General features: G+C 40.5%; 1 protein-coding gene across 1 annotated transcript in view; it reads right to left on the bottom strand.

Moving 5' to 3' along the window:
- Window positions 1-17,190: 17,190 nt before the first annotated feature.
- The window catches only part of LOC117479651 (E3 ubiquitin-protein ligase HECW1), a 215,454-nt gene continuing 206,405 nt past the window's right edge, over window positions 17,191-26,239 (bottom strand). The window contains exons 26-31 of the mRNA XM_034126757.1: window positions 24,583-24,681; window positions 23,831-23,960; window positions 23,316-23,462; window positions 22,907-23,021; window positions 22,427-22,625; window positions 17,191-19,430 (exon numbers count right to left, since the gene is read on the bottom strand). Of these exons, the coding sequence (XP_033982648.1) occupies window positions 19,319-19,430; window positions 22,427-22,625; window positions 22,907-23,021; window positions 23,316-23,462; window positions 23,831-23,960; window positions 24,583-24,681 (802 nt within the window). The 3' untranslated portion in view covers window positions 17,191-19,318. The remainder of the gene's footprint in view (window positions 19,431-22,426; window positions 22,626-22,906; window positions 23,022-23,315; window positions 23,463-23,830; window positions 23,961-24,582; window positions 24,682-26,239) is intronic.

The raw sequence follows: 26,239 nt of genomic DNA, 5'->3' as shown, positions 1-26,239 counted from the left end.
TCTCATCAGGGCTCTATAAATACAGAACTACGGCAGATGTGTCATATTTAATGCAGCCAAACCGTGTATTACAATGCCGTTATGTGATGACCTCCAAAGAGAAAAGCAAGCAAACTCGGAATAAAGTATTATTTTATTTTTTTTAAATGTTTTCGGATTTCACATCAACAGGAGTCCGGTTAACTAAAATGTCCGTGCGGAATAATACCCCCAACCCATAGATCCGTGGGTGAATAATGTCAATCACCACATTACACACATTCCTTCACATTTACATTTTAATTTACATTAAAGTATTTCGTGAGGCTGTCTAAAATGTTTTAAAATATAATTAGGGTTGTAGTTGAAGAGTTTGTAAATTGCGTTGCCTGGCAACGCAATCGCACAACGTCACGTCCGTTAATTCCACATCCTCACCTCCACACACATGGATTAACATCGATTTAATACATTAATGTAGCCTTTGTTTCTGCTAAAAGAGGTGTCGACCAGCTAGGGCAACAAGAAAATCGGCAAAATCGAGTGTGACGATTAAAAAATAAATTAAAAACATCTAATTTTGACAATAAAAACCGACCAATAGGCGCGGTAGACCATTTGCTAGGCACTTCCGGGTATTTCTCCACTGGTTGGGCCATGATAACAATACCGTGTAACTGTCACGTTTGAAGGGACGAAACCGTGATATATTCACGTCTCCCAGCATGGTAGATCGTCACATGTTCACGTCTTGCCGTGATACCGGGTTGTATATATTATATGCTGTAAGAGCTGTATGTGTTGTACAGTGTGTAGGTATGTGTTGTACAGTGTGTAGGTGCGTGTGTGTGCATAGATGCGGCGGACAGACGGGTCTCAGTTGGTTTGTTTTTCTCCTGCTTACTTTTAATAATTGTAAATAAAACTTTTGGCCCGTAATTTCATTTCCCCATTGTAGCGACCATAGAGAGCTGATAGCGTTACGTTATTATGAGAGTGCTCTGATACTTGTTTGATTCTGAAATCATATATATATATATATATATATATATATATTAGGGCTGTCAAGTTAACGCAAAAAAAAATTAACGCCACTAATTATTTTAACGCGATTAACGCATGTGTATTTTTTGTCCTCGGCCGCCCCGTAGTTTCAGAGCGCATCGAGTTTAAAATACCATCTACAAGCTGATGCTGACAGCCCCGCTCCTGCCGCCCGCTTGTGGCAGACCACACTTCCACGCTCACCGGCAGGCCCGGACTGGCCATCGGGAGGACCGGGAGGGTGTGTGTATGTGTGGAGCGAGCGAGGCACACCTTACGTGTTGTTGTTAGCATCTGGTGCTTGCTAGCTGCGCTAACGGATATAAGGAGCTGTTTCAATGAAAACAGAGGAGCGACATTTCGCCGACAACTGCGCCGAGCACTTGACTTTATGCAGGTAGCCAGATAGTGGGACATTGTACGAAAAGTCAGCACACTCAGCACGGATAGTGCGCGCAACATGATTGCAGCGTCCAGGCAGCTCCCGTTTAATATTCATGAGAATATTTGTCATTGTTCAAATGATAATAAACAAACATATAAAGCATATTTGTCCACTCATATGTTGATAAGAGTATTAAAAACTTCAAAAATATCCCAAGGTACATTTAGAACAGATAAAAAATGTGCGATTAATTTGCGATTAATCGCGATTAACTATGGACAATCATGCGATTAATCGCGATTAAATATTGTAATCGACTGACAGCCCTAATATATATATATATATATATATATATAGACAGCCCTAATATATATATATATATATATATATATTAGGGCTGTCAGTCGATTACAATATTTAATCGCGATTAATCGCATGATTGTCCATAGTTAATCGCGATTAATCGCAAATTAATCGCACATTTTTTATCTGTTCTAAATGTACCTTAGAGGGATATCTTTCAAGTTTTTAATACTCTTATCAACATATGAGTGGACAAATATGCTTTATATGTTTGTTTATTATCATTTGAACAATGACAAATATTCTCATGAATATTAAACACAACAACCTCTGAACATTACAAATATTCGCTTCAATTCAACCTGGAACCTCTCTCATACAATAATACAATACAAAGTGTGTGTGTGTGTGTGTGTGTGTGCGTGTGCGTGTGCGTGTGCGTGTGCGTGTGCGTGTGCGTGTGTGTGTGTGTGGGGGTGGGTGGGGACACTGTGATGGATCGTTGGAGCTACAGTATGTGCAGCTCAAGGCATATATGCTCGAACGGGAGCTGCAATCATGTTGCGCGTACTATCCGTGCTGAGTATGCTGACTTTTCGTACAATGTCCCACTGTCTGGCTGCCTGCATAAAGTCAAGTGCTCGGCGCAGTTGTCGGCGAAATGTCATTGAAACAGCTCCTTATATCCGTTAGCGCAGCTAGCTAGCACCAGATGCTAACAACAACAACACGTAAGGTGTGCCTCGCTCGCGCGAGTCGCCCCACACATACACACCCTCCCGGTCCTCCCGATGGCCAGTCCGGGCCTGCCGGTGAGCGTGGAAGTGTGGTCTGCCACAAGCGGGCGGCAGGAGCGGGGCTGTCAGCATCAGCTTGTAGATGGTATTTTAAACTCGATGCGCTCTGAAACTACGGGGCGGCCGAGGACAAAAAATACACATGCGTTAATCGCGTTAAAATAATTAGTGGCGTTAATTTTTTTTTTGCGTTAACGCGTTATTAACGCGTTAACTTGACAGCCCTAATATATATATATATATATATATATATATATATATATATATATATATATATATATATATATATATATATATATATATATATATATATATATATATATATATATATATATGTGTGTGTATATGTCCGTGTTACGGCTGCCGCCTTCCTGGTCGTCTTAACTGTGTGAACCTGTTATATGTAAATGAGCTGTGCGATTGCCCCAACGTCATTGGCTGTCATCTCCTGGTCCTCCTCCGAAGACACTGATTGGAGCACGCCGGGCCCGACGCTCTCCAATCTCCGTGCCATCCCAGCGCACACCTGCTGGAGATTACTTCAAAGCCTGTGACTGACGATCACTCTGGAGGCTCTGCTGTGTGGACAGATGCCTCTCGCTAGTTGCTCTACAAATCTGTTAACAGTGGTTAACTCGTGTGGTCCGTGTTTGCCAGTATTGTTGTGATTCGATGTGCTTGGATTAGTTTAGTATTGTTTGACTGTTGTCCTTTACCTTAGCTGTGTTTTCTTACAGCCTCCCTTTGTTAGTCTGTACCAGTGTTGTAGTCAAGTCACCAATTCACGAGTCCAAATCACTCTCGAGTCACCACTCTTCGAGTCAGAGTCCAAGTCCGAGTCACCAAGGGAGAGTCGTAGTCGAGTCCGAGTCCAAGTCCGAGTCACCCAAGGAGTGTCCGAGTCGAGTCCGAGTCATCATTACCTGTGTTCGAGTCCGAGTCCAAGTCCGAGTCACCTAAGAAGAGTCCAAGTCAAGTCCGAGTCACAAGTCTTCATGTATTAATCTTCGTGGATATATGTGTTGAAATGTAGCTGCTCCTCGACATTGCTTTTATCCTGTCATGTTATACTAATCGGTCTATTGAACTGCTGTGAAGCGAGTTTGGCTACAATTCTTGTAATAGGTGCTATACAAATATAAAGCTTATTACTAATATTAATATTATTATTATTATATATAAATAAACTATGTTTAAAATGAGTTACCTTTTAGAGAAGTGATTATATTTGTATGCCAATATTTTCCTATGGTAAAGTTTTCGTTTTGCACTTTTATTTTGATAGTAATAAGATCGGGACTCTTATTTTGAAGGAACTTTTACCGGTTAAATCGGTTTACTGATGAAGATTTAGTCCCAGAAAGCACATGGCTACTTAGCATGCAAAATGATGTCATTCTGCATGTTAAGTAGCCATGTGCTTTCGTTTTATCGGCTGAATCTTTATTTATTGATGAGATCACGTTACTCTGATGAGTGTTCAAGACAGCCTATATGTCTGAACTCGATGTTTAGAGTAATGTCTTACGGAGCCTTCTCTTCAATATTGTTTCCACATAGAGCATTTTGCGCTGCTCTTTTCCAATGTGGAAGCAGAATGTGTGAAAGCATACAGCACGATGCGGTGTGTGTCTAGACATCTTTAGACTGGAATAGCGGGGCCCAGTACGTGAACTCGCCTCGCAGCCGGTGCACACGCCAGGATAGAGGACATCAGACTCCATAAAAAACTTGCTCGAGTCCGAGTCCAAGTCGGAGCGTCAATGTACAAGTCGAGTCCGAGTCATCGTGGGGGGAAAAATTCACGAGTCCGAGTCCAAGTCATCGTGCGCGAGAATTCACGAGTCCAAGTCCGAGTCGCGTCAATCAGTGCGCGAGTCCGAGTCGAGTCACGAGTCCCGAAAATCGGCACTCGAGTCCGAGTCCAGGACTCGAGTACTCCATCTCTGGTCTGTACCACTTTAATAGTGAGGGTTGTTTTGTTGTTATTTAGTTCGTTAGTACCTATTTCTTCGTATGTAACCAGGCTCCTTTTGTTAGAGTCTTTCCTTTGTTTGTTCCTTAGTTAAGTCGGCGCCCTTTTGGCCCTGTTGTTTGTTCAGGCTGCGTGCCTTCCATTTTGTTTCACCCTGTTATTTAATAAAACCATTTAGAATTATTACCAATTCCATACTGGTGCATGTTATTGCTTCTACCCTAGAGAGGGGCGTAACAGTCCGCATCTGAAGCCTGTTATTGTCTCATTATACCACACAGTCAATGAATTAAAAGTAAATATATATAAGTTGTCATGAACACAGTTCTGCCCATCAGACAGAATACTGCTGTGCCTCCTGTCATCATTAATGGACGTCTCCACTCCTCTCTCCTCGGTTCCCCTCCTCGACTCCTCCGCTCGCATCTCCTGTGGGCGGGACTAAGACGCAAGGAAAGGAGTCGAGGAGGGGAACATTTGAATTGGGAAAGGGCTAAGGAGAAAAACACTAAACTAAATTGTGTGTGTGTGTGTGTGTGTGTGTGTGTGTGTGTGTGTGTGTGTGTGTGTGTGTGTGTGTGTGTGTGTGTGTGTGTGTGTGTGGTGTGTGTGTGTGTGTGTGTGTGTGTGTGTGTGTGTGTGTGTGTGTGTGTGTGTGTGTGTGTGTGTGTGTGTGTGTGTGTGTGTGTGTGTGTGTGTGTGTGTGTGTGTGTGTGTGTGTGTGTGTGTGAAAACAGGGAGAAGGCCTGGGAGGCTCTGGGTATAGCTGAGAGGAAGCTGTTGGGGCCTTTGGGAATTTAGACCCTGGACCCTGAGTGAGTTTGCTGCATCTGTATTTAGCCGCATGTCATCACACCATCACCGCCAGTATATTGAGTCAAATAAAATCATAAATATGTATCGTTAATTAGCTCTATAGAAATGGGTTTGATATTCCTGCACACACTAAAATCTCTGAGTCAGTAAACAGGATATATAGGAATGTTAAAACTTAAATATCCTTGGGGGAGCTCAATTTTGCTCATGACTAAATGAAAGCACCACATCTATTTTCCAATTTTTGTGGCCTGTTTCGTAAATAAAATAATACCACTTCCAACTGAACTTGAAAAAGAACACAAGATTAATATTAATAAAAGTAAAAATAAAGTTTATAGCAAGCAGTTCGACATTGCATGCATTATGACTTTCTAATTAATAATCTTTCATCACAGATGACAATATAACTTATAATACATCTTAACTTTATAGCATACTTAACCTGTTTAGCCCGAGAGAGAGAAACTGTGTCTCAGGGCTTCTTAACATTTAATAAACTATGAATGTGTCATACTCATTTAACGGGAAGAAACTCAGCTAACTGACGATACGAACCATTTTTACCAAAACAAAACACAAGTCTCACAAGAAGCGTCTAAATGAGCCCTGAGCGAAATGCTAACGCACTTAGCACAGAACTCTAGGTATAAATACTTTATTACTTATCCAAACTGCACAAACAAGATATCGACTAGCAAGCTGAGATTCCACAGATTCCACATATAAGTATCATCAGCGATCAGAACTCGCGACATGGGAAGCAAATACAGACATCACAACACGGAGCTTTATGGAACAAAAACTGAGAAACGTCTTACCGTTGCTGTTTTCTGTACTCAAAAGTCGTGTTCAATGGCATTAAAACGAGAAAAACGCGGCTGGAGGTTAATCCATAGGTTAATCCAATGTGTCTGTGTCACTTTGAAAAAATTACTGATAATCCATCATTCCATTTTTATGTCAAAAACAGAGTTTTCATATTAGCTGCTAATGATAGCTACCAGAGTGCATCGCTGCTTCCTGTTTTGGGAATTCTGGCTGCGCATCGTCTCACTCCTTATTTGATAATGTGTGTGTTTATGTGGAACTTCCCCTTCGGTTCTATTGGCTCTAACGGTTAAAAAGAGATGTCAATCATCAAAAGTCGAACGAGGGGGGCCAGAGATATGGAAAATCCACCCAAATGACCCCAGAAGTGTTTTTTTGTTGCTAAATCTCTCTAAAACGGTCAAATTTCACTTGTTTTGCATCAATCTTGATACAGGGTACTTATTATATATTATAGTTTGGATTACTAAAGCTTTTAGTCTACTATCCCATCATTCAAGGGTGGTTTTCACTATAAGTAATGTTTTTTTTTTGGACGGACACTATAATTTACATTTTTTTAATATGTTCAATCTGAATTTACTTTAACCTGTTCCACTCTGAGCCTGTTTTTCAGGTCTCAGGCTCGAAAATGACATTCCCAGAACAAATGACCATATCTTCCCTTCTAAAAGGGTTAAATTAATAATCTTTTTTCTCAAAGTAATGATAAACCTGTGAGTTGGATGTAGAAGTGTCAGAATCAATATAAATGTTTTTTATTTTAAAGAAAATTCAGATTTTACATAGTAAAAAACTGTAAATTATAGTGTCCGTCCAAAAATTATTTTTTACAGATAGTGAAAACTACCCTTGGATGATGGGTTAGTAGACTAAAAGCTTTAGGAATCCAAAGTACAACATATAATAAGTACCCTGTATCAAGATTGATGCAAAACAAGTGAAATTTGACCTTTTTAGAGAGATTTAGCCAAAAACTGGGCCATCTGGGGTCATTTGGGTGGATTTGACCTATCTCTGGCCCCCCTTGCTCGATCTGGTTGGTTGACATACCCTTGTGACCGTTAGAGCCAATAGAATCGAAGGAGGAGACTCACATACACATACATTGTAAGGAAAAAATGTGGCCGCTTCGCGTGTGGAAAGCGAAACTAAACTGGAGGAATGTCTCCTTCTGGAGTTTGGAAACTAAAACGCAGTTGTATTGCTTATGGATTATCAGAAATAATTTCAAAGAAGGCACAGACACATAGGATGAACCTATGGATTAACTGCAGCATCGTTTTTTTATCGTTTTAATGCCATTGAAGACCACTTTTGACCAAGGTAAGCCATATTTACATGTTTAGCTTCTTGGCTCCACATGTGATGATGTACGCTTTCGTTGATAGCGTCGCGAATGTTTATCACTGAGTGTTGAGGTGGGCACCGGTAGATTCAGTGTCTCCAGGACACCAAAAAATAGTGTTTGGTTGTGCATCTAGGATAAGTAATAAGGGAGTTCTGAGTGAGTTTATGTGCCTTTGTAGGTTACGTTTTTTCGTCGAGGCTAATTCAGAGGCTGAGTGCTAGCATTGTGGGTTTTTTTTGAAAAAAAAAATTAAAAAGATCAGTTAGCTGAGTTTCTTCCCGTTACATGGATATAACACATTCATAGTTTTATTCAATATTAAGATTCCTTAGACGTTGTTTCCTGCAAATGACGCGTTTATCCGCCCGGTTCCGGGGGGAAGGCGTGAAACAGGTTAAAATAAAAAAAAAATCTATATTGATTCTGACTCTTCTACATCCAACTCACAGGTTTATCATTGCTTTGAGAAAAAAGATTATTAATTTACCCTTTTTAAAAGTGAAGTTATGGTAATTTGTTCTGGGAATGTCATTTTCGAGCCTGAGACCTGAAAAACAGGCTCAGGGCTTAACAGGTTAAATAGTAAATGGACTGCATTTGAAGGTCACCTATCATGCTATTGTTATGCTGCGTTCACACCGGACGCGATGCGAATATTCGCATCGCTTCAAATCGCCTCAATCGCGTGATTCGCGCCACGTCCACCGCTTCATGCGCGCCGTCGGAGCGAATTCGCGTCTGTCCGCGTCTCTGCATTGACTTTACATGTAATCGCGCCGCCCCCAAACATCGCATCGCGCCCGGTGTGAACGCAGCATTAGGCAATAGCATAGGTCTCAGATATATTCAAAAATATAAAAAACATGCCTATGAAGTGTTTTGGTAAAAAAAAAAAAACAGATCACCCATTCTAGCCATGCCTCATATCCCTCTATTTCACTTCCTGTTTCAAAAGTGCTGATTCTGGGTATAAACAGGTCTCTCTTGAGAATGAGACCCTGTGTCTCAATGAGATTTTCACCTGTATAAATAAAGACTAAATAAAAAAATAAAGCTTTTTTTTTTTTAACCTGTTAAGCCCTGAGCCTGTTTTTCAGGTCTCAGGCTCGAAAATGACATTCCCAGAACAAATGACTATATCTTCACTTCTAAAAGGGGTAAATTAATAATCTTTTTTCTCACAGCAATGATAAACCTGTGAGTTGGATGGAGAAATGTCAGAATCAATATAGATTTTTTTTATTTTAAAGTAAATTCAGATTGAACATAGTAAAAGAAATTAAATGATAGTGTCCGTCCAAAAAAAAAACATTACAGTGAAAACCACCCTTGAATGATGGGATAGTAGACTAAAAGCTTTAGGAATCCAAACTATAACATATAAGTACCCTGTATCAAGATTGCAAAACAAGTTCAATTTGACCTTTTTAGAGAGGTTTAGAAAAAAAAACCCACCTCTGGGGTCATTTGGTGTGTATTTGGGTTTATTTGCCGTTTCTCTGACCCAGTTTTTTGTCGATTTTGGTGATTGACACCTCTTTTTAACCATTAGAGCCAATAGAATCGAGGGGAAGTTCCTAAATCTATCTAAACATTTCCATTGAGGAGTGAGAGTGACGGCACGCAGTTTGCCCAAACCGAAAGCTACGTTACGCTCTGAAAACTGAAAACTAGGCTTATTGATCATAAATATGATGATGGTTTAACAGTAATCATTTCAAAGTGAGACAGAGACATTGGATTAACCTTCTGCAGCGTTGTTATGCGTTTATTGCTTAGTCTTTCTATCTGTATAGCCAGTGGTGTAAAGTAACTAAGTTCATAAACTCAACAAGTACTATACTTAGGTACAATTTTGAGATACTTGTACTTTATTTAAGTATTCAATGTGTTGCTACTTTGTTCTTCTACTCCACTACAGTTCAGAGGTAAATGGTGTACTTCTACTCCACTACACGTATTTAATAGCTTTAGTTACTTTACAGATGTGGATGAATGATGTGAAATATAATCAAGTGTTAAATCAGACTTTAGTTCCACCTGGAGTAAATTCACAAGCTACCCTGCAGTATACAAAGTCATTCAAACTAGCTGCACCTTTACCAGCTTTGAGAACACTTTCATGATCAATCATTATAAAACATATCATATATATTATTCTGAAATGGACCAATCTGCACAACGACTACTTTTACTGTCGCTACTTTAACTATATTTTGATGAGAATACTTTTCTACTTTTACTTGAGGAACATTTTGAATGCAGGACTTCTACTTCTACTTTTACTCAAGTACAAGACCTGAGTACTTCTACTTTTACTCAAGTACAAGACCTGAGTACTTCTACTTTTACTCAAGTACAAGCCCTGAATACTTCTACTTTTACTCTTTTAAAACTATTTGAAAACAAAGGCTAAAGCTAACGTTAGCAGATTGTGACAATGTATGCTAGTTAGCTAGCTCAACGATAATATTGCGACAGGAACACTTTTCAGTGCACATCACGCTCTGCCGCTCCGACAGGGAGCTCTGATTTGAACACCTGAACGGCCCGTTCTAACAGCTGTTCATCAGCGGTCCAGTCTGTGCCACAGTGACTCCGGACCGCACAGTTAATATTAACGAACGCACCCGTAGGTAATGTAGCTGCTGAAGCTAGACCCTCATCCCGGAGCAGCAGAGCCTTATTATACATCCATGAGCAGAGCCGACAGGCAGGAAGACTCAAGCACACAGCTCGCGCTTCATTATAATATATAAAAAAAGAACACCATGCGTGTCATGATGGCACGTAACAGCTCGCGGCCGCAGATTACTCCGGGTCCCAGACCCCCCCCCATACCCCAAAAATATTTTTATTGCAGATCTACATGAATCACACAAACGACCTATTTTGGATTCAAAACGGCGAATTTCGCCGAAAGGTGACAAGTTTGCATCCCTGTATAAAAGTATTCAGTAAATACATTAAATATATATATTTGTGTCAAACAGCTATAAAAGTATTCAGTAAATACATTAAATATATATATTTGTGTCAAACAGCTATAAAAGTATTCAGTAAATAAATTAAATATATTAAAAGTGGGGTATGTAATTTATTTCAGAAACACACTGGAATGCTCTTAACATCCCGATAGCAATGAATATATGAAATGCTTTGACAATAAATACATACAAAAATGTAATCTGTGGAAGCCGTAGCGCTGTAAAAAGCACGACCAATCATTTTAGCCGGCCTGGCTAAAATAACTGGATGGCCTACCTGCCTGTCAGCCTTCCATCTGTGCACAAATGTATCTCGTGCCCTCATTGGTCATGTGCGCGTGCGGAAGTGGCAGATTTTTTCCGGTTGTGTATTTTCAAATTCTAGCGCACTCGACCTGGTTTCTCCAAAATTACATACCCCACCTTTAATATATATATATTAGGGCTGTCAAGTTAACGCGTTAATAACGCGTTAACGCAAACATTTTTTAACGCCACTAATTATTTTAACGCGATTAACGCATGTGTATTTTTTGTCCTCGGCCACCCCATAGTTTCAGAGCGCATCGAGTTTAAAATACCATCTACAAGCTGATGCTTACAGCCCCGCTCCTGCCGCCCGCTTGTGGCAGACCACACTTCCACGCTCACCGGCAGGCCCGGACTGGCCATCGGGAGGACCGGGAGGGTGTGTGTATGTGTGTATGTGAGGCACACCTTACGTGTTGTTGTTAGCATCTGGTGCTAGCTAGCTGCGCTAACGGATATAAGGAGCTGTTTCAATGACATTTCGCCGACAACTGCGCCGAGCACTTGACTTTATGCAGGTAGCCAGACAGTGGGACATTGTACGAAAAGTCAGCACACTCAGCACGGATAGTGCGCGCAACATGATTGCAGCGTCCAGGCAGCTCCTTTTCGAGCAGATATGCCTTGAGCTGCACATAGCTCCAACGATCCATCACAGTGTCTCCACATTCTCTCTCACACACACACACACACACACACACACACACACACACACACACACACACACACACACACACACACACACACACACACACACACACACACACACACACAGTCAGGGGGACTGCCCCATATTGCTTTTGTTGTTGCTGTTTCAGACTACAGTTTGAACACAAATATACCTGTGTAGCCTATGCTGTCACTTCACAGTCAAGTCAATTGCCAATGATGTACCCATGACTGACTTTGTCTTACCTATTTCACCTACAAAATAGAAGACCCCTACTAGAATTTAACATACTGTTTGTCTTACACACCCTTGTGATCATGATATTATAGTGAAGGAGTGAGCACTCTGCTCACTCCTTCACTGATATGTCTATTGCCACATTGCTATTCACCCAAGCATACACCTGTTGGCTCTGAGCCTACAGACGCATCATCCCGCCTCAGTGCTGTTCTGAGCAGGATGCTTCCTTGAGAGTGAAGACTGAAGAGGTCAGGGTCTTCATGCCATGATATACTCTCTACATATTTTACATTCACATAACTGTCTTTTTCTATAATCTATTCTTATCAAATTGTTCTAAAATTCATGAATGAGCTGTTAGAAATAATGGACAAAACTATATATGTATTATACATTCAAAATTGTAAATAAGTAAAATGGTATTCTTTATTTGTAATCCATTGTTGATTGGACGACTCTGATGTCGATCAAGTTTATTATAAGACTCCACCACTGTCTGAGCTACATTTTTCAAAATCTGTGTTTAAGAGCAAGATGAGGATGTGATTGTTGACAATTGATTCAAGACAGATTATTTTTTCCTTCTACTTCTACGGAATATATGACAGTTACCTGGATAATGATAACTTCAACCAAGCAAAGGGCTTCAACTATCATCAAGGCCCAGTAAGCAATAGTACATTAACCCTACAGCAGTACTTCTTGTATCCATTCAGTAGCATCTGACAACTTTGACCTTTAACTTCTGTTACAGGAATGGTTGTGGCCTGTCGGCTACTTCCTGCGTGCCAAACTTTACTTTGCCAAGGAAATGGGAAAGGAGACGTATGACCAAACTGTTAACCTGGTGAAAAACGTTCTCTCTCGTCACGCTATACACTTGGAGAGGTATTCACATAAATTGTTCAGCATGAAAGGGATGACTAGCAAACATTTATCTGTTTCAACCGTATTTGTGAAATGACCACTAAGCTCTTCAATTTTCTCCTCTAGTTCACCTTGGAAGGGTCTCCCTCAGCTGACTAATGAGAATGGCCAGCACTGCCAGTTCAGCTGTGAGAGCCAAGCCATATCCATGGCTTCCATACTGGAAGTTTTGTATGACCTTTGACCAAGACAGCATAATAAACAGTGACCTTACACACTTAAATATTGCCCCAATGCTCATAGAACTCACAGCATCTTGGTTTCCTAATACAATTAGAATCAGAACCTAAAATTAATAAACTCAATCAGAGTGACTACATTTTAGACGATATCCAACCCTAGCATGATGGCCCTGTAATAAGAATGTCAATTCCGTCTCTGAAGTATTTGGTTTTCCCAAAGCCATTGTATTTTACCATGTAGTACCAGCAATATTATAGATGTTGATATGATGTCATGTACGAGTATGTGTTTTTGGCACTGTATTGATAGCAGATATAAACAGGATACAGGGGGTAATGACGGTTATGACATGAATCAATCATCCCTGGATAGAAAAAACACAGCTGCATGTTCCTTGTTAGTGTACCAATTTTGACAAAAAAGTATACTACAATTATGTTGATGCAACAACCTTGTTGTTCTTGGGTAATCCACGGGATGACACCAAATATGGCAAGCCTCAGAAAATGTTAGCTAGGGATGGATGAAAGCAACAAGCAACCTAAAGTTAAGTGTTGTTCCGCACGAAGCAAGAACTGCTTGCCATAGATTCTCCAAGTAGAATTCTACAGATTTCGACTAGAGGAACTAACTCTAACTAAAACTAAGTTTTCCTTCGTGGAGCAAGCTGTCTACGTTGCTTTATAATCTTCCACAGGTGCTCAATTGGGTTGAGATCTAAAGACTATAAAAGCGATACTATATGAGAGGGTCATAATAATCATCATACCATTCGATGAGCCCTAATTTTCCAAGTGTTTCCTTTGATTTCCTCACCTGTCTGTAAGGTGTATTATTTGGTAACAAAGTAGTTGCTTTCATAACTATTTAAGGTACTTTTAATGCCTAAAATGTGTGTCCCTCACAGAAAGAGAAGGATGAACATGGGCTATGGAACGAAACACAGTATTTAATGTCATGTAATAAATAAACATATTATTATAATTTAAAATACCAAAGCACAGTGACTTATTTGTTCAATTGAATCGGCAATCTGTTAAAGATACATAATTTACCCCAGGGGTAGCCAACACGGTGCCCGCGGGCACTTGGTCGCCCGCAGAGGCAACGTGAGTCGCCCGCGGGGCATGTTCTAAAAATAGCTCGCCAAGCCAATCCAAAATGTATAAAATACACAAAACAAAAAAGGAAATGTAATTAAAAGAATCTACCCTATGCATAAACGAAACCTAAATCATAGCGAACTCTATCTACTTACTACAACTCTATATCTATCTAACACCCCCCCCCCCACCCCCAAAATTAATATCTACCAATCACGTTCTTGCTTGATTTGCGGGACCAGCGTTGCAGTCTGGAAGAAAAGCAATGAGGCACTTCCCCGCTGATTTTCCTTCTGGCAGAATCTACACAACACATCAGCCCCATAGAACAGCCGCCTATACAACACATGGGGGGCAGAGTTTTACTCTGTGTGTTGCAACTTGCATATCTTTATTGCACTTGAAAAACATATTTTTAAAGTGGGGGGACACAAACGGGATTTCGAAAAGTGGGGGGGACATTTCCCCCCTGTCCCAGGTGGAAATTACACCATGCGTGTGTGTAATTTCACCATGCGTGTGTGTAATTTACACCACGCATGGTGTAATTTCCACCTGGGACAGGGGGGAAATGTCCCCCCCACTTTTCGAAATCCCGTTTGTGTCCCCCCACTTCAAAAATATGTTTTTTTTTTTTTTTTAACGCAAGCCGTCGATCGCCACGGAGGAGCTCACAGCCTCTGTGAGCGAGCGAGACAGATACCCCTTTCACACCAACGCAACTCCGGTTCAAGCTCCGTGCTAGAGCTTTTCAGGTTCAGAACCGGTACTTCGGTTTAGCTCCGGCTCTTTTCACACCGCTCAGAGCCCGACTGGTGCTGTCGCTGCTGCGTCATGACGTCACAGTTTACGTCGCTGATTTTCTCCCCAACGGAGCTCACCTCACAACAACAACGGGCCGGGGACTGCGTTGCTTTTAATCATACGAAGCCAGATTAAATTAAATAACGACTTCTCCAACCTTATACTTTTCTCCAGAGTGCCGTGGTTCATTGTTTATTAATGTGTTTCAGCGGCATTTACCGACCGCTGCAGTGCTGCTGCTCTTCCACGAGTGTATTCTCCCGTTAGCTCCGGGTTAGCTCACAGCTCTAAAGTATTCTCTCACACACACACACACACACACACACACACACTTTGTATTGTATTATTGTATGAGAGAGGTTCCAGGTTGAATTGAGGCGAATATTTCGTTAAGAATCTGACTCTTAATGGCAGTTTGTGATTTTGATGCTATTTCAGTGAAACAAGGCGGTTTTGAACATTTGAGAACCTGTGGCGGGTGCTCAAAGTGAATGTCCATGCTCGGAAACCACGCAATTTGGACCAGCTGGAACAATTTGCAATGGAAGAATGGGTCCAAGTAAAGTTTGAAACACATTATCTACCAAATAACCCTTGAAGGCAAACAAAAATAAATCACTGCGCTGCAGATTTTTACAGTTTAATAATTATAAATAAAATAAACAATGAAACTTGACCAACAGAAGAACATTACATTATTGATCTACCCTGAGACCAAGGTCAACCTTTAAAAACAGTTAATTAAATTCCTAAAGGAATTCCTTAAAAATGACAACAATAGCTGAAATATTGTAAATATTATGGCCCGAATCTTTTTTTCTTAACATTTCAAGTGTTTGATTTATAATGCAAAATACATTTTCAGTACTCTGCCTGAATATCAATAACAAACTACAAACCCCTCTGTATAACACTGAGCCTCTGCTCAGTGTTATACACCTTTATGAAGTGCTCCCAAGCGCCCTGCCAGCACTTTTCTTACAGTGAAAAACTGTAGTAGGATCACTATGGACACACGCCCTTAGTGATCCTACACATTGTCCAGCTAATCTGCATGCACTAAATGTAAAAATATAAGGCCAAATCAAAAATAGTTACTTGAGAAAAAATAATATTGAAAGGCTGGCAATAATATTCAATAATAGCTTAAATACTGTGCCATAATTATTTTCGAATACAGTTCTGGAGAGCCCTAATGTAAAACTTTGCTCCACCTGTACAAACCTTGCTCTTGTATAGGAGTTCTTGTCCTCAAGCTCGCTAAAACAGCGCGTCGACGGTTACCAGGGTTTTAAAGAGGCTGGCTGTCACCGACTGAGATTGGCGCGGCTTCACCAACCTAGACTTCACTCATCCTTACTACAGACTTGCAACGGGCAGTATCAGTTTAATCTCATCGCTGCGTCAGACAGAAGAGTGCGGCTCTGGTTTGACTGTGTTATCTACAGGGTGTTGGACATTTTATATGTGTAACAAAAAAGCAGAGACTTGTTTAATATTGGTTTATTGGTTCATTGTTGTTTATGGCTTATTATTGTTACTAATGGTCAAATGAGGTTTTTCATCTGAGATTTCGATGCATAATATAAAGAGAGTTTTATTAGATTAAATAGCAACACCATATCAGTATCTGGGTTAGACTTATAATAGTCTTCACATACAGTGGTTTTTCTTTAAAGTGTCAAATGTCAGTGCACGGAGAACAATCAAACAGTGGTGAATTAAGGGAACAAAGTGAGTTTCTTCAGTCTGAACTGACTAGGTTAAGTGAGCAACTAAAATCCCAAACTGATGATGCTGAAAAGGAAAGATTGGCGATGCTAATTGGTGATATTCATGCCAGCATTGAAATCCAGAAAGTAACAATGGAACCTTCAGTCACTTCCGAGTGTGCCAAACTCAGACAATCGTCAAGAGAGAGAACGTTATCCCCAACAATGCTGGAGTTGAAGCAAAAGGAAGTATCTCAACTAGAGAGCAAATTTAATATGCAATATACACATTCGAAAGATCGAGTTAGAGACACACGCACCAAACAAATGGTGCTTGACCGAGAGCAATATATATGTGTAAGTCCTCAGCCTCCAAAACTACGAATCGTAGTCTTTCATCAGAATCACGTCTGCTTGACGCTAGGACGACCGGCTGCCCTCCCCGACAGGCGCACGGACGCGAGGGCCCGCTCATCACTGCGCGCACTTCTTTGACCGCAGTTTTAATTATTATTGTTTCCTTCCGGATTTGTCAACTGTTATGTAGTTTATTTATGTATCTATCTGTGTTCATTTTGTTACGTATGCTTTGTGAATAATTTCTTAAAATGCAAATAAGTAAATAAATAATGAATAGAGACCATATCCATTTTCTGTACAAGGCAGAATACTTTTTTTTAAATTTCTGCTGTAAAGTTCAGCATTTAAATATTGGGGATCTATGGTTTGTGTCTTTTTTTTTTCAGTCTGTACAATATTTTCATACAATAGAAGCAAAGTAACAAAGTGACCTTTTTATTGAGAATCATTAACAGTTTTAGGGTGCGGTAGAGCGACAGCTCAGCCTTAGTATTTATTAACCACTTCTGAGACAAATCAGAACTGTACCTACAGCAATCCACACACAAACGAGAAACAAAAAAACATGCATGCTTCAGTGTCACCTTCAGCAAAGTTGCCATCATCCATCCTTTGTTAAATTAAATGTACAAATAAATAGCTAGAAAACACAAACATACGAAATAGCTGCTCACAATTCTTTACTCCTCTAAAACTGTTTTTAAATATTTCTAAAATGCTGCTTTCAATACACTTGTTGTACATCAGAGAGCATTATTAGAGTGTTGTTAACCATTCTTCTTCCAGATAAGAAAAACACATGCAGCCCTGAAGTGTCTGGCTAAGTGTGACATCTGTGACATGGAAGAAAAAAATCAAACAAAAGATTCAAGCTGAAGGTTGATGACCTTTCCCTTTTAATACAGTATAAACAGGGCATATGGTGGGAAGGCCAAAAGGAACATAATCACAGCCTTGTCCTCTTGCTTGTCGAGATGCATGGATAAGGCCTTTGAACAATTGAACATTGTCGTAAAGAACATGGTAGACTGTGGACATACTTGAGAAAAAGTCTCAACTATTGCATTGAGTACTACCAAGGCCCCTGCACATATTACAATATACCAGAAGGACCATATAGTTTGAGGGAACCGATCCAATGGACTTGAATAAGAGTACAAGCCTCTCCGATTCAAACAGCAAGACCTGAGATGCTGAAATATGAAACAACACTTTGGCCAAAAGGATGTACATTCCACTCTGACAGCCAGAAACAGTCCATTTGTTTACGTAGTCATTGTCTCTGTTTTTGAAAGCATAGCAGAGAGACTGCTGGAGAGACTGCTAACAGGATTTGTCAGTAATATTGCTGTCCATTTAGAGGGGACCATGAATTGTCTGCCCACAGCAGCTGTCCTCACTTTGGACCAGATTTAACCAGAATGGTTCTGGTTAAGGTCCAGAACTTGGCCTTCCGGGACAATTCAGTTATTTTTGGGTATCCAAACTTGATTAAGTATTGCAGTATGGGTTCAGTCTTTAACTACCGATGAGATCCATCTATTTAAGAAGATCACCAACATCCTGGATATCCCTTTGGTATGCTGTATCTGATTTAGACCAATTAGTCTAAATCAGACTAATTGGTATATATTACTCTTTTCCCACAGTTTCAGTGTGCCAAATCACTTGTATTTCTAAGCAAGACTTTTTACACTTCACACAAGTTTTTGACTGCTTTTGATTCTGATAGTGTGTTAGCTGTGTTTTGGTCTGCATTATCACCTTGCAAGTGCAGTTAAACAGTGTTCTATTTGATTTTACAAGTTCTAGTTATCACTTACCTAAGGCCTCAAAATGGCTGGTTTTTGGCACACGGCAAAATCCAATTTCCATTAATTTTGTATATACCTTTTCCCAGTCTAAGATTATCAGCCAGATTTCTACTGGAACACATATGATCTTATTTGACTCTCCTGATAAAAATATACATATAATTAATCCTTTGGCATCAGAGCAACCATAGTTTTTGTTTATTTGAGGAGCTTTTTAAACCTGCATTATATTTCAAACCACATATTTTAAGGCCATGTTTATAAATTTATCTGAATATCTCCAGTTTTCATTTAGTACATGAAAAATGGCAAACCTGAAGCTTTGTGCACTAATTGTATTATTCGTATAGAAGTTATTTCTGTTTCAATTTAATATTTATCTTTGTCTTTGTTTCTGTCTATATTTCTACTAGGTATTTTTCTAACTTGATTTTTTTTAGAACTTATGTTATAAATTGTATAATTAGAAAAATAACAGTTATTCTGCTGTGGTGTACTAAGTGTTGGGTGCTGTGATAAAGATCCTCATAGCTCAGTGAGAGATTCTAAGATACAGTACCATACCAGTGACATACATCCACTTGACCAAAGACTTTGTTGAGTACAATCCAGGTATCTCGACAACGTGTTCAGCAAGGAAGAGCTGCTTTTTTTTCTTCACATTTTTTGCCCAACCATTGTCACACAGAAAAAAGGATGCAGTGTTGATGTCTTAATGTATTGCTGGCTCACTCCAAGCCAAACGTGCTGGTTTCCTCCACCGCAATCAGCAGTTTCTCATACAACATGGTGTATGAAGGGTATGGAGCCAGGTCCAGACGATTAAAACAGGTGTGAGCCCTGAACAGACAAAGAGATAGACAAGAGTAGTTAGAGAGTTTGAAGATTCATTTCTAACAGAGAATACATGTTTTTATGATTTTTTAAATTTATTTTTTAATTCAATTTAACTTTAACAACATCTAGGAGAATAAAGGACACCAACACAAAAAAGTATCTATCTATGTGGTCTTTCTATGCTAACCCGTTCCTTAAGTATTTTTGCAATACGCACTTGGTTTGTCAAAAGATATAAACAAAGAAAAGATGCTAAGTACACTTACCATTCTGAGACGTCTGCTTTGTTGCCGATTATGGTGAGCAACAGACATCTGAGTCAAACATTTTTGGCTGAATAAGTCTGATATGATTGCCAGTCTTAATATGGCCAACCTTTTATTTCCTGTCCTTTTTCAAAAGGGCAATTGGCCACTGTACATATTAACAAACATCACTCTGACAAGAGGAAATAGTGCATTTGTTGGATACTATTTTCATCTGTGCATTTATACAAAGTTGTTGCTCTAGTGCAGGGGTAGCCAACACGGTGCCCGCGGGCACTTGGTCGCCCGCAGAGGCAACGTGAGTCGCCCGCGGGGCATGTTCTAAAAATAGCTCGCCAAGCAAATCCAAAATGTATAAAATACACAAAACAAAAAAGGAAATGTAATTAAAAGAATCTACCCTATGCATAAACGAAACCTAAATCATAGCGAACTCTATCTACTTACTACAACTCTATATCTATCTAACACCCCCCCCCCCAAAATTAATATCTACCAATCACGTTCTTGCTTGATTTGCGGGATCAGCGTTGCAGTCTGGAAGAAATGTGGCACCTCCCCGCTGATTTTCCTTCTGGCAGAATCTACACAACACATCAGCCCCATTGAACAGCCTATCATGCAGCCTATACAACACATGGGGGGCAGAGTTTTACTCTGTGTGTTGCAACTTGCATATCTTTATTGCACTTGACGCACACACACGCATGGCGTAATTTCCACCTGGGACAGGGGGGAAATGTCCCCCCCACTTTTCGAAATCCCGTTTGTGTCCCCCCACTTTAAAAATATGTTTATTTATTTTTTTAACGCAAGCCGTCGATCGCCACGGAGGAGCTCACAGCCTCTGTGAGCGAGCGAGACAGAGAGAGAGAGAGAGAGAGAAGGAGAGAGAGAGCTAGGGAGGGAGGGAGGGAGAGGGGGAGAGAGAGGGGGAGAGAGAGGGGGAGAGAGAGAGTGAGAGAGCTGGGGGGGAGGGAGGGAGGGAGAGAGAGAGAGCTAGTGAGAGCATACCTTTATCTATTTAATATAGATAAAGTAAGAAATCATTCCAATGTGTACTATAGGACAGTAAAAAAAATCAAAAAACAGTTTGAAAGGGGAGTGATTAGTAAAATAAGCATACATAAAAAGAAAAAATGCTAACTAGGTAACATAAGATAAGAATAAACCAGTTTAAATGATTTGTTATTGGTTGTGATCATATTCTAAAGATGTTTGGATTATTGAAAAGTATACAGCTCTCTTTCATCTGAGTGTTGAGAGCTGTATCCATCAATTCATGTTGTGCTCAAAGTGCTCCAGATTGATGCATTTCACTTCAACATTAAAAAATAATCTTCCTGGGGGTGCATGCCCCCCGACCCCCCTAGAGGAGGTGAGGACCCCCCTGGAGGAGGTGAGGCCCGTCCACCCCCAAATAAAGCAGGTTAAAATAATTAGATTGCATACATGTTCTTTTAGTAAACACTGCAAACGGGTCCCACAGACCCAAACAGCAAACAAAGGTTAAAGGTCAGCATATCATAATGTTAAAATGTGCTAAATATATACACCGCAAAAAAAGAAAAGTAAAAGTAGCCCCCGACTTGTTTTATTTTTTTAAAGTAGCCCTCACCCTAAAAAAGGTTGGTGACCCCTGCTCTAGTGAGTATGACTGGAAGATCGACCGTGTTAAAAATAAACTACAGTGCATGTGCTCCTGGTAATAAGGTAATATCTTAAGGATTGCTTGGATCAGATACACACACTAAATCAGTGGTTCTCAAACTTTTTCTGTCATTCCCCACTTTGAACAAGTGGGCCTTTTCAAGCCCCACTTGATCCTCATCGCTCCAATAAAATGGTAGGCCAAGCTTAGAATTGTCAAATGTATCGTTCTATAACGATCTCCAACCCTTTTTTCATTTTTAGGATGAGAGCTACTTTCAAAAAATATAACAAGTCGTGAGCTACTTTTACTCCTCTTTTTTTGCAGTGTATATATTTAGCACATTTTAACATTATTATGTGCACCTTTAACCTTTGTGTGCTGTTTGGGTCTGTGGGACCCGTTTTCAGTGTTTACTAAAAGAAAATGTATTCAATTTAATTATTTTAACCTGCTTTATTGGGGGGTGGACCTCACATCCTCTAGGGGCATGCACCCCGGAAGATATTTTTTTAAATGTTGAAGTTAAATGCATCAATCTGGTGTACTTTGAGCACAAAATGAATTTATGGATACAGCTCTCAACACTCATATGAAAGGGAGCTGTATACTTTTCAATAATCCAAATATCTTTAGAATATGATCACAACCAATAACAAATCATTTATTCTTATCTTATAAGTTAGCATTCTTTCTTTTTATTTATGCATATTTGACTAATCACTCCCCTTTTAAACTGTCTTTTGTTTTTTTACTGTCCTATAGTACACATTGGAATGATTTCTTACTTAATTTTTTACAACTAGGCTATATTAAAGGTGTGCTCTCTCTAGCTCTCTCGCTCTCTGTCTCGCTCGCTCACAGAGGCTGTGACGGCTTGCGTTAAAAAAATAAAATAAACATAGGCCTATTTGTAATCGCGACCCACATATCACAGCGCCCCACACTTTGAGAAACGCTGCACTAAATAGAGCAGATAATTTGTACTAGTTTTCATCAAGGATAAAGCGGGTCTTTACCTCTAACGAACCAAGTAATGAGAGCTGTGTAAATGTAGGTTTATAGTAAACAGATTTAGATACCTGGGTAGTGATGTGACTTTGCCCCACTTCTCAATACAAAAGCGTCGAAGGCCGTTGGATCCCCGCAGCGCAGCAAAGCCTTCGTAAGGCACACTGGACGTCCCAGTGACAAACTGCAGCAGGCGGAGACGCTGCTCATTGTTGAACCGCTCCACAGCAGCCCAGAACCACCGCATCACTATGTGACCATCATGGTAACCTAGAGATTAGAACAATTAATATGTGACACACACACACACACACACACACACACACACACACACACACACACACACACACACACACACACACACACACACACACACACACACACACACACACACACACACACACACACACACACACACACACACACACACACACACACACACACACACACACACACACACACACACACACACACCACACACACACACACACACACACACACACACACACACACACACACACACACACACACACACACACACACACACACACCTCCTCTGTACTCTGTGTTGCCCCTCCAGTCAATGAGGTCAATCTCGACTGTACCAGCAATAACCAGTTCCAGCTCCCGTGCATCAAACACAGACACTAGCCTTGAGTCTACCACCTAGGATGGAGAAAAAAAAAACAAGAATTGTTTTTTAGTTGCCTTCGTTTATCATGTGTTCAAATCTATGGCAATTTTGATCAATATTTGGAGATTTTGACATAGTAATACCATGTTGGACGATGTATTACGACTGAAACATCACAAATAACAGTGATATTTACAGTTGGCTATTTGACATAATTAGTGTATTTATAAATTAGAAAAAAAGGGATTCACAACTAGTTTGAACCTTCTAACAATGTTGTCAAAAACTTAATTTTGTTATGAATCATCTGATAATGTATTTTTTACCTCGTAGAAGCCTCTGACCAGTGCCTCTGTCTGCTGCACCACTCCTCTCTCCACCCTCCACTTGGCCATTCGCTCTAAATAATCTTTTTTGTTCTTCTCAGTCACCTGGAGGTTTGAGCCGCCCGACTTTAGCTCCCGCTCTGTCACCTGGCAACACAAGATGTGCTGGGCATAGTTAACAGTGGAAGTCATCCGAGCAGAACGTTTGCCATTACACGTGTGCATGAGGTATAGATGTACATTTGTATCTGGTGCTGTAATATACCTTGACAAACATAACCACACACACACACACACACACACACACACACACACACACACACACACACACACACACACACACACACACACACACACACACACACACACACACACACACACACACACACACACACACACACACACACACACACACACACACACACACACACACACACACACACACACACACACACACACACACACACACACACACACACACACACACACACACACACACACACACACACACTTACCTGGCCAAATACCTCCTCATTGACGGTGAAGGTGAGGTCCAGGATGTCAGTGATGTCGTTTTCCTTCATCCACTGCAGAGACTGGTGGAACTCCTCGTCCAGATACTCCAGATCGGACAGGTCTGTCGGCCTGAATGACAGACAGGGCTTACACTTACAACCCACAGTACAGTAACAGTTCATGAAGATTTTCCCCAACAGTAAAAAACTATGACACATTTTAAATAAAGATAAAGATATCCTGAATGTTCCAACCCTAGTCTAATGTGTCATTTATAACTGCTTTAAGCTTTCAGTTTAAATTGGTAATTTTCCTAAAATCCTGAAAGTTAATGTTGTAAAATGCAAACTGTATACTTAGTTTTCTAAACAGCCCACAGTCTAGAACTCCAGCTTGTCATTTTTAGCACATGTAGAACAGATCAGTGTTCAGATGTTTCTTCCGTATATTCGCTTCAGGACATTTTTCATGACTTTTCAACGTATGTCCATAGACTTGTTTCCTTTTTTTTTATCAAAGAAACAGGTATTTACTTATAGATTTTCAACATTTGTCACTGTTTTACTGTTCAAATTGTAGAGTTTCATGCCAATGTAAGTCTTCAAGTGATAGTCGTCATTATTGTGCATGCAGAAAATAAACATTCTCGATCTTCCGGAATCAAAGATTTCATAAAAATATATTCTCCCACTTCACAAAACTATACTAAGATTGTCTCTAAAGAAAAACAATATATTGTTTGTATACTGACAGTCTGAGCAGGGCTTTATAGAAGGGTCTGGTGAAGAAAGCATCCAGTAGGTACTGATGAATTAGAGCCAGGCCAAGGATACGACCACTGAAACGAAACCTGGACACAGGCACGAAGCAGGCACACACATTACACAGCAAACACTAAAATCAGTAAAATGAAAGAGTAAAATGTTTCTGACCTCATACCAAATACAGTATCATACTATAATGACGGAGTTAAGGAAAATGTCATAGTTAAATAGCCCTGTTCTAGGTGAAACCTGCACTAGTTCTCCAAATTCACTTACTTTCTTTGGAATGTCAATCTTTATAACAAAGTCATGCTGGTCATAAAACGAGGGGTTACGTATGGTAACCCTTGTTATATAAACACAGGCGGAGCTCTCTACTGGACTCTATGGGTACTCCCCTCGATCCTGTCATGCAAGCATTCATCCACTGAGACTTTCTAGACGTAGCCGGCCCCTGGGCGGTTCTACCTGAATGCGCGCGCATCTCACTGGATAAAAGGAGGCCTCGCCTCCTTACTGTCATCCTTTACTTCTCTTCAGCAAGCAGCATAGGACAGACAGGGCCCCTGAGTAGAGGGCTCCGCCTGTTCTTATATAACAAGGGTTACCATACGTAACCCCTCGTTATATCTCACACGTGCTGTCGTCCCACAACAACACTGTTCCATCTCACTGTTTCTGACCGGCTTTCTGGTTAGCAGCCGCTGTGCCTCACTCACCTCTCCCTCGGTCGTAACCGTGGAGATAGGGCTGCCGTGTCGTGACGATAATCGCGATATGCGCATGCGCGATATTCACATCGCGTGGACGTGCGATTTTTTTGTAGGCAAATTAACTCAAACACGTCATGTTACAATTATTTTGCTGCTTGCTACAAAAGGAAAACTTGCACGGCTCTCATGTCAGGGGCACTTGAGTGAGTGACATGCAGGCTCTGCATGCACAGCAAACCACAAACAATCAAATCTCCAAAGCAAACGGACCCGGTGATTAAAGGTAAAATCACTGAATAAAGTAGTTTCATGTGTTTCTCCAGGGCAGTTCGGCGCTGCTAACCGAGCTAGCTCAGCTTGTTGCTCTGATAACTTAAGATCCAGACGTCCGTGACTAAAATCCTTCATCCGGTTAAATATAGTTAAAAAAATACCAATTGTATAGGATTAAAGTTCAAGAAAGGATGGTTTGCGAAAAAAAAAAACGGTCTTTTCTTCAATTTCTGTATGTTTTCATATCGCAATATATATTGCAGGGGGGGAAAAAATCGCAATGTCAGTTTTTTCCAATATCGTGCAGCCCTACGTGGAGAGAAAAGAGGCTGCGGCTGACAGAGACGCTTACCCCGCAGAGGTGTGCTATGACGTGGAGGACTCCCCCCTCCTGGGCAGGAGAAAGAGTCCTCCAGCCCCTATGGGCCCATGTGCGCGTCACGTCCAAAAAACGTAAGCGCATTATGTCCGGGGAGGGGGTCAGATGCCCACTGACCCACAGCCCGCCTCCCTCCATCATAACATTTATGGCAATAAACCTAGTTTTCATATAGAGTGTAACGTAGCTTTTGGTTTGGGCAAACTGTGTGCGCATCACTCTCAATTCTCAATGGTAATATTTAGATGGATTTGGCTTCTATTGGCTCTAACGGTTCAA

The sequence above is a fragment of the Trematomus bernacchii genome, unplaced genomic scaffold (genome assembly GCF_902827165.1).
Source record: "Trematomus bernacchii unplaced genomic scaffold, fTreBer1.1, whole genome shotgun sequence".
NCBI lineage: Eukaryota > Metazoa > Chordata > Actinopteri > Perciformes > Nototheniidae > Trematomus > Trematomus bernacchii.
The sequence above is the reverse complement of the archived record's forward strand: the minus strand, read 5'-3'. Positions and strand labels throughout refer to the sequence as shown.